The sequence below is a fragment of the Anastrepha ludens genome, chromosome 3, assembly GCF_028408465.1.
Source record: "Anastrepha ludens isolate Willacy chromosome 3, idAnaLude1.1, whole genome shotgun sequence".
NCBI lineage: Eukaryota > Metazoa > Arthropoda > Insecta > Diptera > Tephritidae > Anastrepha > Anastrepha ludens.
The window spans coordinates 23,090,077-23,106,702 of NC_071499.1; the positions used below are offsets into that span (position 1 = coordinate 23,090,077).

The 16,626-nt window shown below is 41.4% G+C and overlaps 1 protein-coding gene across 2 annotated transcripts; it reads right to left on the reverse strand.

The window, feature by feature from the left end:
• Positions 1-301: 301 nt before the first annotated feature.
• LOC128857156 (probable histone-lysine N-methyltransferase CG1716) lies at positions 302-14,677 on the reverse strand. 2 transcript variants are annotated; one of them, XM_054092767.1, is made up of 10 exons: positions 14,575-14,677; positions 14,189-14,498; positions 13,985-14,109; positions 13,217-13,927; positions 4,287-11,704; positions 3,749-4,208; positions 3,585-3,682; positions 1,437-1,918; positions 1,209-1,371; positions 302-1,139 (listed from the first exon to the last, which is right to left on the reverse strand). In XM_054092767.1, exons 3-10 carry the CDS (start codon positions 14,067-14,069, stop codon positions 954-956), a joined length of 9,603 nt encoding a protein of 3,200 aa, XP_053948742.1. In that variant the 5' UTR covers positions 14,070-14,109; positions 14,189-14,498; positions 14,575-14,677; the 3' UTR covers positions 302-953. The 2 variants fall into 2 exon arrangements, with proteins under 2 accessions (XP_053948742.1, XP_053948741.1); XM_054092766.1 differs by having other exon boundaries at positions 13,217-14,109.
• Positions 14,678-16,626: the final 1,949 nt, after the last annotated feature.

The window sequence follows — 16,626 nt, forward strand, 5'->3', positions numbered from 1 at the left end:
AAATTTATACTTCCTACAAGTTTGCACCAACAAACAAGCGCCAAAAAGTATGCAATGTTATTTCTCACTAGAAATTGGCAACCACAAAGAAAAACTTAGGGAAAATAGCCTTTATCTAAGATATATATAAGGTATAGCTCTCTCTCTCTCTCCTTTTCCTCTACGTTATATCTTTTTTCTCTCTCGCGGAACGAAAACGCCCAAAACGTTGCATGGCCTTGAAATTTTACTCTCGGTTCGCGCTCGTCCATCGACGCCTAAGAAGTTTCACTTCAAAAATAAGAAATCCTCCACGAGTTCAGTTTTCATTATTTCACTTTTATTGACTCTAGAACATAGTTAAAGTTACTGCTTATCTCAGCAAGGTTTACATAATTATGTTTGCGGTGAATTTATCTCGTAAAATGTAACTAATTATAACATAAAAACAATATTTCCGTATTCTCTAAAAATACACCCTCGTTCATACGACGTAAAAAGGGAATACATACATATTGGTTTACAACTAAAGAAAAAAATATACTAAGCATTACAATTATATTAAATTTTTTTTAAATATTATTTCGAAGTCACCCATTAAACCAGTAAGAAAGCGATATGCAGCTACGTTTTGGGAATATTTAGAAACGTAGACACGAAATCCGATTTATCGCAACAGGATTTTTGTAAGATTGGCGACGTCGACGTTAATGCTATATCAATGCAAAAAAAAAATAAATCTCTATGAATAAATTGGGCACCTTTGAAATGCGCGCTTAAGGAAAACAACTCCCATGCGTAACATGCATTTTTTAGCATCTCCTATGCTAGGCGCACAGTTCATGGAGAAGTGCTTATTAATAAAGATTTTGGAATAACAACCCTGTTTGTTTACAAAATTTAAAAATAAACTAACTACCAGTTAGATTGCTTAATGGGTAGTGACCGCTTAAAACAAAAAAAAAATGAAATGTTTAAATGGAAAATGGTATCTCCTTGAACTCCGGGTCATTGGCGGGCTTCACATATGAGCCGCCGTATTTCGCCATATACTTCTTAATGAATTCGCGGGACTTATTCTTAACAGACTCGGTGACGACAAGTGTCTGACCAACCGACTCACAATACTTCAGCTCCTTCACCATGACGAAGTGTGTCAGCTGTGGAATTTTAAATTCAATAAATTTAGCTATTATACTAAAAAATCATAAATATGTAAGCACACTGACCTTTCGTGCTAGGTGATTAAAATCTTCGTCGCTCTGTATGCGACCCATTGCACATGACTCCTTGCGGTATGGTTTCAAATGTTGCACAATAATCCCCGCTATTTCGCAACGGAACTTTTCTTTATTTCGACGATACTTCGAATCCGAGTCCTTGCTCTTTTTACTGCAAAAGAAATAAAGTTATTGAAAAAATATATTCAGTTAGTTTATAGATTTGAAATAACCAACCTTTTATCCTTCTTATCCGATTTTCGTCGTTTATGCTCACTACCGCCACCGCTACCACTACTACTGCTGGCATTCGTCTGACCCGGCTGAGCGCTGAGATCCCGATGTGGCGGCAATGGACGTTTGAGCGTACGCTTTGTCGTGAGTGCATCCAATTCGTCGACAATCTTGTCACCTTGTACAATTTTGTCCAACAATGGGCTGTTATCGCATTCGGCCTTCATCATGTCCTCTTCATCGGATGACAGCAAATAGTCCTGTATTGGTATCGCACCACCCGGGTCGTCGGAGTCATTAATATTTTTGGATTTGGAGCCGGTCACATCAGTATTTGCATTCTCTCCAGTACCATTTGGATTGGCTTTTAGTGCGTCGAGGCGCTTACGCCGAATTTCTTCTTTACGTTTGCGTATTTTCTCTTTATTCTCTTTGTATTTGCGCATCTCCATTTGGTTGTAAATGCGATCTTCTTCTTTGCGGGGCTGCAAGTAGCATAAAGTTTCATTAAATTACAACTAAAACAGTTTATGAATCGCATGAATTAAATTTTTTAACGGTTTTTAAAGAATATTTTCAAGCCCCAAGTGCCATCTGTGGAGATTAACGAACGAGAAACCCATCCTTAGGCAAATCAAAGGCAGAAAATGGCGATGGATAAGTCGCACATTGAGAAAACCACCAGATAGCATCACGAGAATGGCTCTGGACTGGAACCCGCAAGGTAGCAGAGGTCGTGATCGACCAAACAACACGTGGAGAAGGTCGATGCTGCGCGAACTAAAGGGTGATTTTTTAGCTATTATCTTTTTAAACAGTTGGTTTAAACAGCTGACGCACGTTTCGTGTTTTGTTTCACTGTCAAACATCTTCAGTTTGGTCTATAATTTAACCATGAATCGTCTTACAAACGAACAACGCTTGCAAATCATAGAATTTTATTATAAAAATGCGTATTATGTTAAAAAAATTCGAATGTTCGAAAAATTGTGTGCAGCGACGAAGCTCATTTTTGGATCAATGGGTACGTAAATAAGCAGAATTGTCGATTTTGGAGTGAAGATCAGCCAGAAAAATTGCAAGAGCTACCAATGTATCCAGAAAAGGTTTATTGGCTGGAGGTATCATTGGACCGTACTTCTTCAAAGATGCTGCGAATCGTAACGTAACTGTGAATGGTGAGCGCTACCGTGAAATGATATCCAACTTTTTTTTGCCCAAAATGCAAGAGCTTGATTTGCATGACATGTGGTTTCAGCTAGACGGTGCCTAATGCCACACAGCACGCGTAACAATGGACTTGTTGAGAGGCGAGTTCGGTGAACATTTTATTTCACGTTCGGGACCTGTAATTGGCCACCCAGATCGTGCGATATAACGCCTTTAGATTATTTTTTGGGGGGCTATGTTAAAGCTCATGTATATTCAGACAAACCTGCTTCAATTAACGAATTGGAAGACAACATTAAAGCATTTATATGTGAGATACCGGCCGAAAGATTGGAAAAAGTATGCCAAAATTGGACTAAGCGGATGGACCATTTGAAGCGCAGTCGCGGTCAACATTTGCATGAAATAATCTTCAAACATTAAATTATATGGACTGTACTATCGATTTAAATAAAAATTGCATGCAGTTTTCTGAATTTTACTTGAGTAACTAGGAAACTAGCTGTTTCGACGGGTTGGGTCCAGAGGGAGAGGGATGTTAGATGAGTGGGTTTAATGGGGCATGTGAAAAGGTGGTTAGTGTCGTGCGGGGTGCCTTCACATGCTGAACATATTATATGTTAAGTATGTCGGGGTCGATTCTGGATAAGTAGGAGTTTAACCTGCTACAATATTCAGAACGTAATTGTGTCAAGGTTACGCGGGACTCTCGGGGAAGTCGGAGCTCTTCGTCTGCGATTGGTGGTGGTTGGACTCCGATAACGGCATGCCACATTCCCATGGCAGCCGGTTCTACGTTACCGGAATGACTCGGGTTTTTCCCGACCATGGGCTGCCGCCCCAGTAAACTAGCCCTGTCTAGTGTACCGTAGATGCCGACATCTCATGGGTCGTGTACGATGGAAGAGTCTTGTCGAGGCCCTATGCTCCCAGGAGGAGTGAACAAGGAAAAAAAAAAACAAAGCGCCAATAAATACTCACACTAATAGGACGTTCGTCTACCAATCGGTTGTAGCGCTTGTGCCTACGATTTTCCACCTTCCTGTCAATAAATGCCTTCAGTTGTGCTTCATCCATACCTTTAAAAACGCAAAATAAAACATATTTTAGGGGAATTCGAGAAATATAAAGCTAGTAGCTTTTACCCATCAGCACATCATCATCTTCGCTGCTTTCGTTGACTACTTTGGCTTCCTCACAAGACTCACTGTCCGAGCTGTCTGCCTCATCGACTACGGCACGCAATTGTTCTGGCGTGGGCGGATGCCATTGTGGTACACGTTGCTTGGCGTGATAATAATAGATTTGGCCTTGCGGGGTAATGGCGTATTTCCATAAACGCGGCAAGCTGGAAACCACCGCAGGTAACTTGTAGTCTGATGGATCTGTAGACTTTGGCTTCGGCTGCACTTGTACGTGCGCATAGCATGGCGGAGTGGGTATTGGTTGGCGAGCCACGGAATACCATTGTCCTGTTGAGGGGTCTACACAGAAAGGGACATCCTGTGGGCGCGTCTTCTTGGGTTCCAATCCAAAGAAACGGCACTTCGTTTCGAATTCTCGACGCTCCTCAGCCATGCGCTTCTCAGCCTCATCGCGTGCTACCTACAAGTCCATAAATATTAAAAAAAAACTAGTTTTTATGCTGTTTTATACAAAATATATGATTCCTCTCTTTCTTACCTTGGCTGCGAACAACTCTCGCCTTTGCTCCTTCGACAAATGCTTCGTGCTGTCGTTGCTCGAGTTATTGCTGTCCTGTGCCGGTCGTCTACGCGGATCACTGACAGGCATTGAGCCTACTACCGTTATATTGTTGTTTCGTATGTCTTTGCTGAAACTTGGTTTGGAATAACGGGAAGTTGCAGGACCACGTCCGAATCGATCCCGATGATAACGATCACTCATAACAGATCGACTAGTGTCAACAGAGGCTTCTGCAAACTGTCGATCGGCTTCGCGTTCATGCTCTTTCATTTGTTCGATGCGCTCACGTTTCGGTATGCGGAATATTTCCGGCAAACTATTCCATGCAGCAGTTAATTTCATAGCCAGCTTTTGCAATTCGGATGGTACTTCCTGTCCACTAACTATCTCCTGTTGCGAGTTGCTGCTCGAGCTTTCCTTGGATGACTCGTCGCTGGGTGACGAAGTGTTGCCAGTCGGGGCAATAGCAGCTGGCAGCGCATTGCCGCACCAATTGCGTACACTCTGATAAACTTTACTATCAGTGAGTACAGTCTTATTTGCGATAGGCAAACTCTCCAGCGCCTCTAAGAGTGACAGGCGTATAGCCATATCGCCACCGTCCTCGCTCATCCAGCCGTGCAGCAAACGCAACCCGTGATAGTCCAAAAATAGGCGGCGACACGGCACTTCTGCGCTGCGTAGGATTTTCAGCAGATTAAGACGTGTTTGTGGCAATTTAGCGCGCACAACCAAACGCGAAAAACGCAATGTATCCGATTGATTTCGTAACCCACCGCGACTAAGGAACTTGACCTCGTCCTCAATATCGGGGTCTTCCAAATAGCGTGCAGTTTTGGTCGGTTCACCTGAGGCAGTTGTACGTAGTCTCTTCTCTTTCTTTTCCTTATTTTGTTTCTTTTTTCGTGATACTTTATCTGTGGATTTGCCTGACAACTTCTTAACTTTAGCCTTAGCATCGTCATCACCATCTCTCAGTTCATCCTCGTCCAATTTCTTCCGCTTGTCTTTACTCGATGCATCCACTTTCTCGTCCAATTTCAATTTTCCACCTTCATCTGCGCTTATCGTTGGTTTGCCTGTAGTCGCATCAATTTCTAAACGTTTGGGAGCATCTTCGGTATCAGCAATGCTTTCGTCACTCTCGTCTTCGTCACTGCCATCTGCCAAGTTATCGGCATCACTGTCTTCGTCGATTTGTTCACCCTCGTCCGAATTGGGCTCCTCACCAATCCAGCCGCGACAGTTTGCCGACTCGCAATAACAGCGCTGTGCCTCTCTGCCATACCGTTGGTACTGGTAGTCGAACGTGATCTCCTCACCCGGCATTATGGACTTGCGACTGAAGAATCCTATACGCAATTCACCGTTCACAGTCCACTTTTGCGTCTCCGCATTCGGATCGCAAGAATGATTTATGAAGCGCGATATATTACCCTTTATGGTGGCGTCTATTATGGCATCACTACGTAACGCCATAAAATAATAGTGACGATTCTTATCCAAGGAATAAGCTGTACGTCGGCGTTCAAACTCATCGCCATCAATCACTTCACCCACGTATTCCATAATAAATTCACCCGGCAATATTTCAATGTCAGCCATTATGCCGAAGCCCTTTTTTTCTGTGCGAAAAACGCGACACGGTGAACATAAAAGTTTCTGAAAACGTTTATTTGTACAACGATCTTTCACGTTGCAGTCGGGACCGCACTCTATCATAAGCAATCGATTCAAGCAATCCTCGCCGCAGCCCAACTCGCCACGCTCTTCCTCTTCGGCTGTCAAGAAACAATCGCACAACATTTTGCGCGCTTCTCTACTAACCACACGCTCGCATTTGTACTCGTTCTCTTTAATAACGTGAAAGTTGCTCAAACGCTCTTCCATCTCCTTGAGAAACTTGGCATTCTTCGCCTCTACATGAGCCAGATCTGTGAGGTGGTCATCCAGACTGTAGTGAGTTTTCATTTCTACATCATCTTTTATTGAGAATCGTTCTTTTTCGCGCACCAAGCCGCGTCCCACAAGTGCTTTTGGTGTCTTCGTTATTAGTTTGATACGATGCGAACGCCGCACACCAGATATCTCGTCGAATGCTGACTCATGAATGGGGCTTTTCGATGGTGGCGTTGTTGTTGGAGTGGCTACTGGTGTATCTGCTGGAGTTTCGTAGTAAAGCTGCTCAGTAAGAGTTGACGTTCCTTCTTCAAAAGATTTTCCAGCTGGTGTTATATCTCCAGCTATGCTTTCATTGGGCGTTTGCATGGCCTCTACAACTGTGGTGGCTGCTTCTTCTTGTTTTGCTACTTCGGTTTTGAGTTCATCCTTTTGCAAAAGTGTTTTCGGGCAAATAACTTCATCCACACTATCCTCGTCGATCTTATAACCGCGCTTTAACAGATTTACACCATCTTCGATAAATTTCTCGATATCCTTCAATGGATCCGGTTCTTCCTCTGGCTCATTGACAGACGCAGCTTCATGAACCTTGGTTACGACGGCTTCGGCAATCGCAATTTGACTGTCTTCAGTAGCAGCAGCTGCTGCGGTGGGCGGCGACTCTTTTACTTTCACTTCCTCCACTGGCGCACCATCAGTTTCTGTAACAACACTACTTTCCTTTGCTTTAGCAAGGTCGGAATTACTCTCCGATTTGGTCAAAACATCTTTCAGCGCGGCCTCAAAAGCTTCTTTCAGTTTCTTTTGCCTTTTTTTCTTGGCACTTTTTTCTTCCATCTTCTTAGCCAGCTCGTTACTTGTAGTGTCTTCAGTTGCCAGAAATTTCTTTTTCTCTGACTTCTTCGATACCGTAAAAGATTTGTCTTTATCCTTAATTTCAGCGTGTGCTGTATTTATTTTCTCATTACTGCCAATCGATTGATCCGACTTGGACTTTCTTTTGCCGCTGGATTTTGATTTATCCTCAGGTGTTCTCTCTGTAGTTTTGTGGTGTTTCAACTGTTTTGTTACAGGAGTGGATGTCGCTGAACGGCTCTCTTCATCCATCGACGATTCGTGAGAGCTCTCTAAGCAGGACCGTTTTTTCAAATCATCAGCCGTTTGTGACTCTCGCTTCGTCTTTTTCTGTGATGATTCTTTCGACTTGCTGGAATCAGTCGAAGTTTTCTTGGCAGTTAACGGCTTCATATCGACGTTAGGTGTGCTGGTAGTAGGCAACTCTGAACTAGCAGAATCGTAGGCTGACTTTTCTTCAAGCTGCATCTGCATTTTTAGTAGGCGTTTTTTGGGCGGTGCTTTTGCGAAAACTTCTTTCTCAACGGCTTCAACTGAATTGGGATAAGCAACGATTTCGCTAGCCGCATTGCTCACACCTTCCTCTATTGGCTCGTTTGAGATCTTGCCTTTACGCGGCTTTCGTGTTTTTCCCATACCATCCTCTTCTTCATTACTTTTTTCCTTACATTCTACGATTTTGGGCTCTTCTGTAGACTGTAGAACTGCAGATGGGCGAGGTTCATTTGCCTCAGCTGGCTTTTCATCGGAAGGATATTTTGTACTCTTGCGTTTCTTTACCTTCTTCGGCTTGTCATTTGGTGTTCCTGATTGCGAGCGCTCTTCTAGCATTTGCTGGTCCACATTCTGTGCTACTGCTTCGCTGCTAATATCAGCGCTTACTTCAAGAACAGCCATCGATTCGTCGTTTGACGTAGGTGGCGGCACAATTTCCACCACGTTCGGCGGAATATTTACTGAAGCGTTTTGAAGCGCATTTTCAGGCGATTTTAAAACTTTTAGCTGCCCTTCGTCTTGTGTTTCCGGTTTAGTAGCGTCGCTATGATCACCATCACTGCTCGTGTCATTTCTCTTGCTTTCAAGCTCAATATCTGCGGAGTCTTCAACCTTCGCGCTCATTCCTTTTTTCTGCTTGCGAGACTTTAATGGTGATGGTTTCAATTTTTCTTGCCGTTGTTTGGTGGTTTTGGGAAGCGTTTCAGTTGTTGTATCAGTTTGGAGCTTCACAGTCGCAACATCATCATCTTGTTGGTGTTCGATTTTTGATGTATCTAAGTCTGTGCACTTTACGCCCATATCGCTCTGGATATTCTGAACGTCTGAGACTATAGCTGGTTCCAAAATTAGTTCGGCTTCTGATGCATTTACAATCGGTGCCTCATGCGAAATACTGTCGGCTGATTCCACGACTTTTCCTGCACTCGAAGTATGTAAATCCTGTTCCATTACATTTGTAGTACTATGCTCGGTTGTGTCATTAGTTGTGACCTCATTTTTTTCATTTCCCTCTGCCACTACGGCTTCTGCAACTCCGCCTGCCACTGACGTCTGTATATCTTGTGTTGTTGTTATTGTAACATTACACTCTGAGGTCAAAGGTATGTCCCTTTCGCTGCTATTCTGCGAGTTTTCATTAGATTCTACTGCAATGCTGGATGTGGTCGCATTGGTTTCCTTTCGGTTCCTCGGCGTGCGTCGCCGGCGAGAGGGAGAGGAATGATTGGAATTGCTATCCGTGTCTTCTTTTGCTATTAGCGCCTTCGAAACACTAAAGTCCGTAATAGCAAGCAAATCCTTAGCGCGTATTTCCGAGGATGTATCATCTTCTGCCACTTTTATAATATTTTGTTCCGTACTCGTGGCAGTGGTATCGATTTCTACCTTTTTACTTTCAGAAGAATTCAATGGAGATTGGATCGGCTCGACAAGTGTAGATGAATTTGTCTGAACACTATCATTGGATTTATCTGCGTCTAGTGTGACAGGGCTTGCGACATCTTGTATGACGGAGGAGGTTCTCTTTTCTAAATCCTCTTCCAATTCAGCATTTTCCACTACAGTTTCGGTTACTTTTTCCTTACTGCCTTCCGGAATTTCCACTTCCTTAGCTTTTAAATCTAAAACTGCTTTGCAACTCTCTGCTGCTATTTCAGCAAAAGTCTCTTCTAATGTTTTATGGGCAGTTGCCTCTCCCCTTTGTGAACGCCTTTCATAACGCCGAGTGGGCTTTTTTGAAGAATGTCCTGTGGAATTTTCCGAAGGTGTCGGAGAGGGTGTCTTCTTGGCACCGACTTTGGGTTGTTCACCGGTAGCCAACTGTGCACCAGTCATTGGATTTATTTCTTCCATGCTACTCTCATCCAGCCCTTTCTCTGTCTCAGACTCATTAGTTAAGCACTGTTGCTCTGAATTCGCAGACTCCTCACAAATATTCGAAACTTTTGTTGCGATCCCCGATGTATGCGAATCTGTTTGCTCCCTGGAAACAATTGTTTCTGTATTCGCTTCCGTAGTGTCGCTGTGCAGCTCTTCTAAAGATTTATCTTGAACAGCTGTTTTCGTGAGTGACTCTTCCTGTGGCAGTGTTTTTGCGTTTGGAAACTCAGTTTCCACCATTATTTTTGACATTTTATTAGACGAAGCATCAGAATTTCCGATTGAAATTTTTTCAATTGCGTGCTCATCTTTAAATGCTGCTTCAACCTTCTCTCCTCTTGGTAGCTCTTCCACGATACTCTGCTGCGAGGAACTTTCAGTATCAATTTTGACTTCACTGGGCTGCTCGCTTGATTTTAATTCATTGGTACTTGACAAATCACCAACTACATGCGTTCCATCCTCAGCGCGCGTAGCTTTAATCTTGCCTGCCTCTTGAACCAATGTTTGTGGCTGCAATTGCTCACACTCCGACGTAGTGGCCACCTCATCACAATGTTGTGACGTCTTCGTTCCCATTGTTAAGTCATTCAATTTAACAGTCTTTAGGATGTCCAACAAAGTGCTTGTCTCGACGTTGGCCGCCACGTTGTGAACTGCTGCCTCGTACATTTTAAATTTGCTTACTTGTTTTTTTATTGGCAAAGTAATCCTTTCTTTCTTAGTGTTATTCGATGCAGCAGGAAAATCCACGCAATTTGATAAGACAGCACTTTGCTTCTCACACTCTTTACGTTCATCTTCATTTTCCATAGTGTCAGTTTGTACAGCAGGTAACACCCCCATGGGATCTGAAACATTAGAATTAGCAGTCTGTGATACCTCAATTGCTTGTTCGGTAGGCGGTAACTCCACTGGCGAATTTCGTACATTCCTTTTTATTAATTGTCTTCCGCCAACCGGTTGTTGCGTTATCAGCGCTTCACTAACAAAGTTTGCGGTAACGTTGTTATTTTCTGCGACTGATGTCTCGAACTCACTGCCCGTTTTAACGGCAGTATTTGACGTATTACATTCAACTGGCAGTGCATTATTCTTATCCGCTTCTATGTCTGTCATTTTGAGCTCACCTATTATATCAAAATGTTTATTTAAAGGTGTTTTTAATTTTGATTTGGATTCTTCCTCTTCCGATTTGTTAGCAACACTTCTTTTGGGTAAACGATGAGATCGCCTTGTAGGGAGAGCTTTACTTGTTGCTACGGTACTTAATTCAGTAGCAGAACCGTTACTCTCGCCACTATTGTTGTTGTTGCTGCTGCCAACTATGACATCGCTGCAGCTGTTAGACGCCGATGATAGTGATATTGTCGAAGTGGGCTCACTACTTTGAGGCATTGTTACGCGTTTTAAGGAAACGCGCAATTTATCACCTTTCTTGTAACTTTTATTACTGCGGTCCGAGCCGCTTTCTGATTCCGAACCACTCGACTTACGGTTAACAGAAATCCCTTTATGTGTTTCCGCTGAGAAAGAATCTAATTCGATTACTGCCACTTTTTCAGGTTTCAAATCCAAAGTGGTAGTCATAGTAGTTTGATCAGCTTCTGCTCCCACATTAGAATCTTTTTGTGAATTTAGGTGGCTTACGGATTCTAAAGATGTAAATTGATGAGGTTGAGAATTTTCGGTTGTTATCTCTTCAACAGCGGCCACAATAAATTCTGGTGCGGAGGAAGTTTCGCAAACATTGGCACTTTCTTGCCAAATACATACAGATGCGAAATTTCTTTGCTGCGATTCGTTTACTTCATTTTTAGACGTCGGTGTGTCTGGCTGAAGTTCTGGTTCAGATAAGGATGAGGTGGATGATATCTCTAAAATTAAGTCCTCACTTTGCCTACTAGTCACTGATTCGCTGGTCTTTGTTATATTGTCGGTACGGTTTAAATTGGCTTTATATTCTTTCCAATTTGTGGCACTATTCAAAGTCGATTTACTAACAGTCGCTTTCTTCTCCAACTCTTTGGTTATATCTTTTGCGAATTGGTGCTCATCTACATTTTTGTCCCTTGTCGTTATTTTATCAGCTGATTTCTGGCTTAATCTCGAGGAAGTGTTTTGTGCTGTAGGGGTTTTATTTTTCGGCGGACGACCTCGACGCTTTTGTACTCCAGATTCTGGTGTGAAAGTCTTCACATCAACGATTGGCGTGGACGAAGCAAATGAATTGGAAATGTTTTTGCGCTTGCTAGGTGCACCTATTAAATAAATTAAATGTGTATTACACGATTTGCTTATATATTGGGAGTAGGTTCAGGTATTAACATCAAAGAACTTATTTAATAAATTTCACCTAAAATTTGGAATTAACTAATTAAAGAATAAAGAGCGCATTTGAGCTAAATGAAGTATCCCATCCGTATTTATGCAGAAGGTAACATCGTAAAACCAACGATTTGTATAGTTAGATAGAAAAAGATTAGCACTCATATACATTCACCTACACAAATCATGTAAGTATTAATTAAAGAAAATTCCTCAAAGAGGGCGAAATGAATTTTCAAACACACCACATTTTTATTTCAAAATATTAGCGCTTGTGGAAGGAAATCAAATAAAAATTATGTTAGTGTGATATATTATTAACCTATAAAGGTCGCAAATACTCATTTTTGTTTCGTCAACGCGAATATTTTTTCACACATCTAGAAATTTCCAGTTTCTTTAACCTACAAATCGTGACGAAGCAAAACGAAATGCCATAAGGACACCAACATATGGAGGTTTTTGAGACAAATAAATACATATTTTCAAAAGTGGATATTGATAAGGTCCCTTCCGATCCTTCTCAGCATTTGTATTCAATTCAATTACTTCTTTTAACTACCTTTTGTTTTCGTTTTGGTTTATTTCCAGTCCAAAACATAAATCATAGTTTTTACAGACCGCTTAGAGCCAATAAGAGCTTAAATTCTACAGATAGTGAAATAAATAAATTTAAGACAAAAAGGGCTTAGATAATCATAAAAATCATCCTAAAGCATAGAAAAGTCAAGCAGAATAGAAGTCGAGAGCCCTCCACTCATTACAAACCTCATCCAGACCCAGTTTTTTCCATAAACCTAAGATGGTACCGGGATAGGGTGAGCGAATGTTCCTATTTTCCGGCCTTAAGAGGCCGAGATTCTTGTTCGTGTAAGAGGATCGCAATAGAGAAACAATAAACTGCAAAATATCAACGATCAAATTCCTTTAAAAAAAATTATAATTTTGCTCAAGTGCATTACCGCACTTTTTAGACAACACAGCATTTACTACAATAAGCATCCACTAAATATTTTTAGTTTTAGGTGGTTTTTCCAAATAGATTATAGTGTAATATATGTATATAGATTTTGCAATGAACTGAAAGAGAGGGTTACGCTAGAACACCTTCTTTGTTCTTGCCCTGCGTTAGTTAGAAGCAGATTAAAATGCTAAGGAGCTTTACAGTATGAGAAGTTAGAATGCCTCTCGGGATTAGACCTTCAGAGTTTACTTAGCTTCGCAAAAGACGCAGACGTATTGCAAGATGTTTACTATATACAAAGAAACGTAAAGGTCCAGCTCCATCTGGTAATGCTAAGGACCAATAGGTCTATGTGATGGCTTTCAGCCAGCCAGGCCAACCTAACCTAACCTAACCTACTATATGTATCTATGTACGTAGGCAAATTGATATTTTTTAAATTCCGATATATGTTTATATGTGTATATGTACTCTAACTTACTTGTAGCCTTTCTTTGCTGCGGGGGCGTCGAGACTGTTTGACACATTAGTCCACTGCTGGAACTGCAACTATTGCTTTCTATTTGTGCGACAATCAGACTAGAGTTCTGCTTCGACTTCATCAAACTGGCATTGAATATTTCCTGTGTGCGACTAAGTCGGCGTGCTTGGGCTATTTTTGCTGGGTCCATCGCGGCTAAGACTTCAGCATTATTTTTTCTATTTATTGTGCCCAGCATACTCATTGTTGGAACTGTCGACAAAGGTGGTGGTAGTGGAGGCGCATTTATTCTACTTTGTTGCTCCGATATTGATATGCGACGAAATATTGCTGATTTTTCCATAAATGCTTTTTGTTTACTACTCAAGTCCGAAGTGGTAGCAATGGCCGCCGGAGAACCGAGAGCACTACCACCGCCCATGGATGTTGATGCAATGGTTTTTGATGTTTGGGGTGCATTTGAGTCAATACGCGCTTCTATTTGGATTTTGTGTGGCTTTCGATGTTTATTTAGTAAATCTCTAACGTCAAATTTTATTATTTTTTTACGCGAACTTCGTCGACACTCGCCGCTGGTATTTGGCACAGCGGGCGCACGTGGATTTCCTGTATCAGTTGACACATCCAAAACGGGTGATATGGCCAGGGCAGCACTATCAACTTCCATTAGATTCTCACTCTCCTTTCCACTCATAACCGTTGCAAAATTATCTGAAAATTTTGTTGAATATGCGGTTCCTTCACTTGGCACTGCCAATTCGTTATTACCTTGCTTGGGGTGTGTTGCTTTCGGTGGCCTGCCAGCACGCTTCCGCTGTGGCGTCATATCTGACTTCGAAGACGAAGAACTCATCTCGTAAAACTATAATGCAGATACAGCTTACGAAAAATTACTAAAAAAAACGTATATGTAGATGTGTGTTAAAATATTTTACACAAAGCGCTCCAAAGGAAAATTGAAAATATACGCACTTTAAATCGATTTCGTTCGCTGATAAAATTATGTGTGATACTTAATGGGTAAGTATTCACGATACTCGCATATGGTGTATGCAAGGAACATGCTATCGCGAATACTTCCGTTCTATTCAACAAACCAGGAAACACGCTGCCTCCGTACTATTCTGCGAAATATAAACGGCTTATATGAGGTGACATCAGCACACCCCACCAAATCTCCTTCAATAACTGTTCCTTAAATGTTCATTAAAACTATACACCATTTATATAAACAATCACTATCCACCCCTCCCACCGAGACTCCGTTTCAAATACTTTTCAACTGCAAAAATGACCATGAAAATATTAACGAATTGTGAATATAATGAAACATACTTTTGTTGTAAATAAATAATTACCAATTTTTCGTGGTATCTCTTATTTTTAACATGCAAATATCCGATTCTATTAAATATACATGCGGCCACAGCAAAAATCTTCCGAAATTACTAACGAAATAGAAAGAAAAAACAAATGCAAATGGAGTTGCCACATTATACTATTTCGCCGTTTCGTTACGCAGATATGCACAAAACAGAAAAGATATAAATATAAATATATTAGGTGAAGTGCAAAGTTCGGAATGTTTTCTACCAAATTACTTGACCTTGGGTTACACAAGACAATGTTTTGAAGACAATTGAATACGATATTAGTTGTCAAAAAAAAATTCTTTGCAAAGCCTAAGCGTCCAGACAGGTATAAACAAAACTCAATTTTAAGCAATTCCCGTTGTTGTCGTTTTGTACAAATTACTTACTCTGACTTTGCTTCTTTTGCGAGTTACAATGAAACGTCAACGAATGGGCAAGTTGCATCAAATTACTTGCAAAACTGTACTGCCTCAGAAAAATCATGCACAGTCAAGAATAAAGCGCATCTATTCAAAGTGGCTGCATTCGAGCAACAATAAATTTTTATAAAATAACATATGTCAAGGGAAAGAGATAGAGATAGAAGAATGGAATGAATGATAAATAGATAAAATTAGTTAGTCGCGCATTCACAACAGAACAACAACTTTACTGGCGGTTCTAAAATTTGCAAGCGAAAGCAACAACAAAGTTATGGACTAAGATTCGCCACTTCATAGAACTTGAATAACTCATTAATTTACAAACAAATGTAGTTTTGACCAATTCTATTCGAGCGGCCACCGTAGCCGAATGGCTTGGTGCGTGACTACCATTCGGAATTCACAGAGAGAACGTAGGTTCGAATCTCGGTGAAACACCAAAATTAAGAAAAAAACATTTTTCTCATAGCGGTCGTCCCTCGACTGACAACGGCAAACCTCCGAGAGGTTTCTGACACGAAAAAGCTCCTCATAAAAATATCTGCCGTTCGGAGTCGGCTTGAAACTGGAGGTCCCTCCATTTGTGGAACAACACCAAGTCGCACACCACAAATGGAAGGAGGAGCTCGGCCAAACATCCAAAAAGGATGTACGCGCCAATTATATATATATAATATATACAGGGTTGGCCATATTAAACTGACCCATGTGATTATTAAAAAAATATGGAAAAAGAAACATTTTTTTGTGTTTCATTGTGAAAAACATTTAATTTAGTTCAAGGAGATTCGTTTACATCACTTTTTGAATATGATATCGCGCAAGTGGTCGCCCTTAGCTCGTATAGCGTAATGTGCCCGTTTTTCGGCGTTTTCCATAGTTTTGGCCAGCGTCTCGGCCGATATGGCGGCTATTTCCCGTCGGATATTGGCCTTAAGTGCGTCTAGTGTCTTTGGCTTGTTGACGTAAACCTTAGATTTCAAATAGCCCCAAAGAAAAAAGTCCGGTGGCGTCAAATCCGGTGATCGTGGCGGCCAGTCAAAATCGCCGCTTTTTGATATCAAACGGCCAGGGAACAAAGTCTTCAATAAGTTAACGGTGGCTCGTGCTGTGTGTGGTGGTGCGCCATCTTGCTGAAACCAGAAGTGCTCCATACCATTTTCACGAACAATCGGCATCACAAAATCGGTTATCATGGCCCGATAACGCTCTTGATTGACGGTCAATGGTTGGTGTTGACCATTTTCAAAGAAGAACGGCCCAATGACCATATCAGCGCAAATGCCACACCAGACTGTAACTTTTTTGTCGTGGAGAGGTACCTCTTCAATAATTTGAGGGTTTTCAGTGGCGTTGAAACGGCAATTTTGCTTATTTACGGTTCCGTTCAAGGAGAAATGGAAACTTTATTTTTTTTTCTCCACGCACGTTGCGTTTTTACAATCGAGAAGGAATTTTGAATGTACAGCTGAACAATTTCAGCGCGTTCTATTGGGGTGTACTGTTTCATGGTATAAATCTCCTTCGACTGACGCTTCCAACGCGGTATGTCATTAGCTGATCTGAAATTACAGTAAAAAGTTATAGGGTTACTCAATGGGTCAGTTTAATATGG

Coding starts and splice junctions, on each gene's coding strand:
- LOC128857156 (XM_054092766.1), bottom strand. CDS start 14,069: ATGAGTTCTTCGTCTTCGAAGTCAGATATGACGCCACAGCGGAAGCGT. Junction 3,683..3,748: donor AGATGATGATGTGCTGATGG/GTAAAAGCTACT, acceptor GCGTTTTTAAAG/GTATGGATGAAGCACAACTG. Junction 1,919..3,584: donor TAGACGAACGTCCTATTAGT/GTGAGTATTTAT, acceptor TGCTACTTGCAG/CCCCGCAAAGAAGAAGATCG.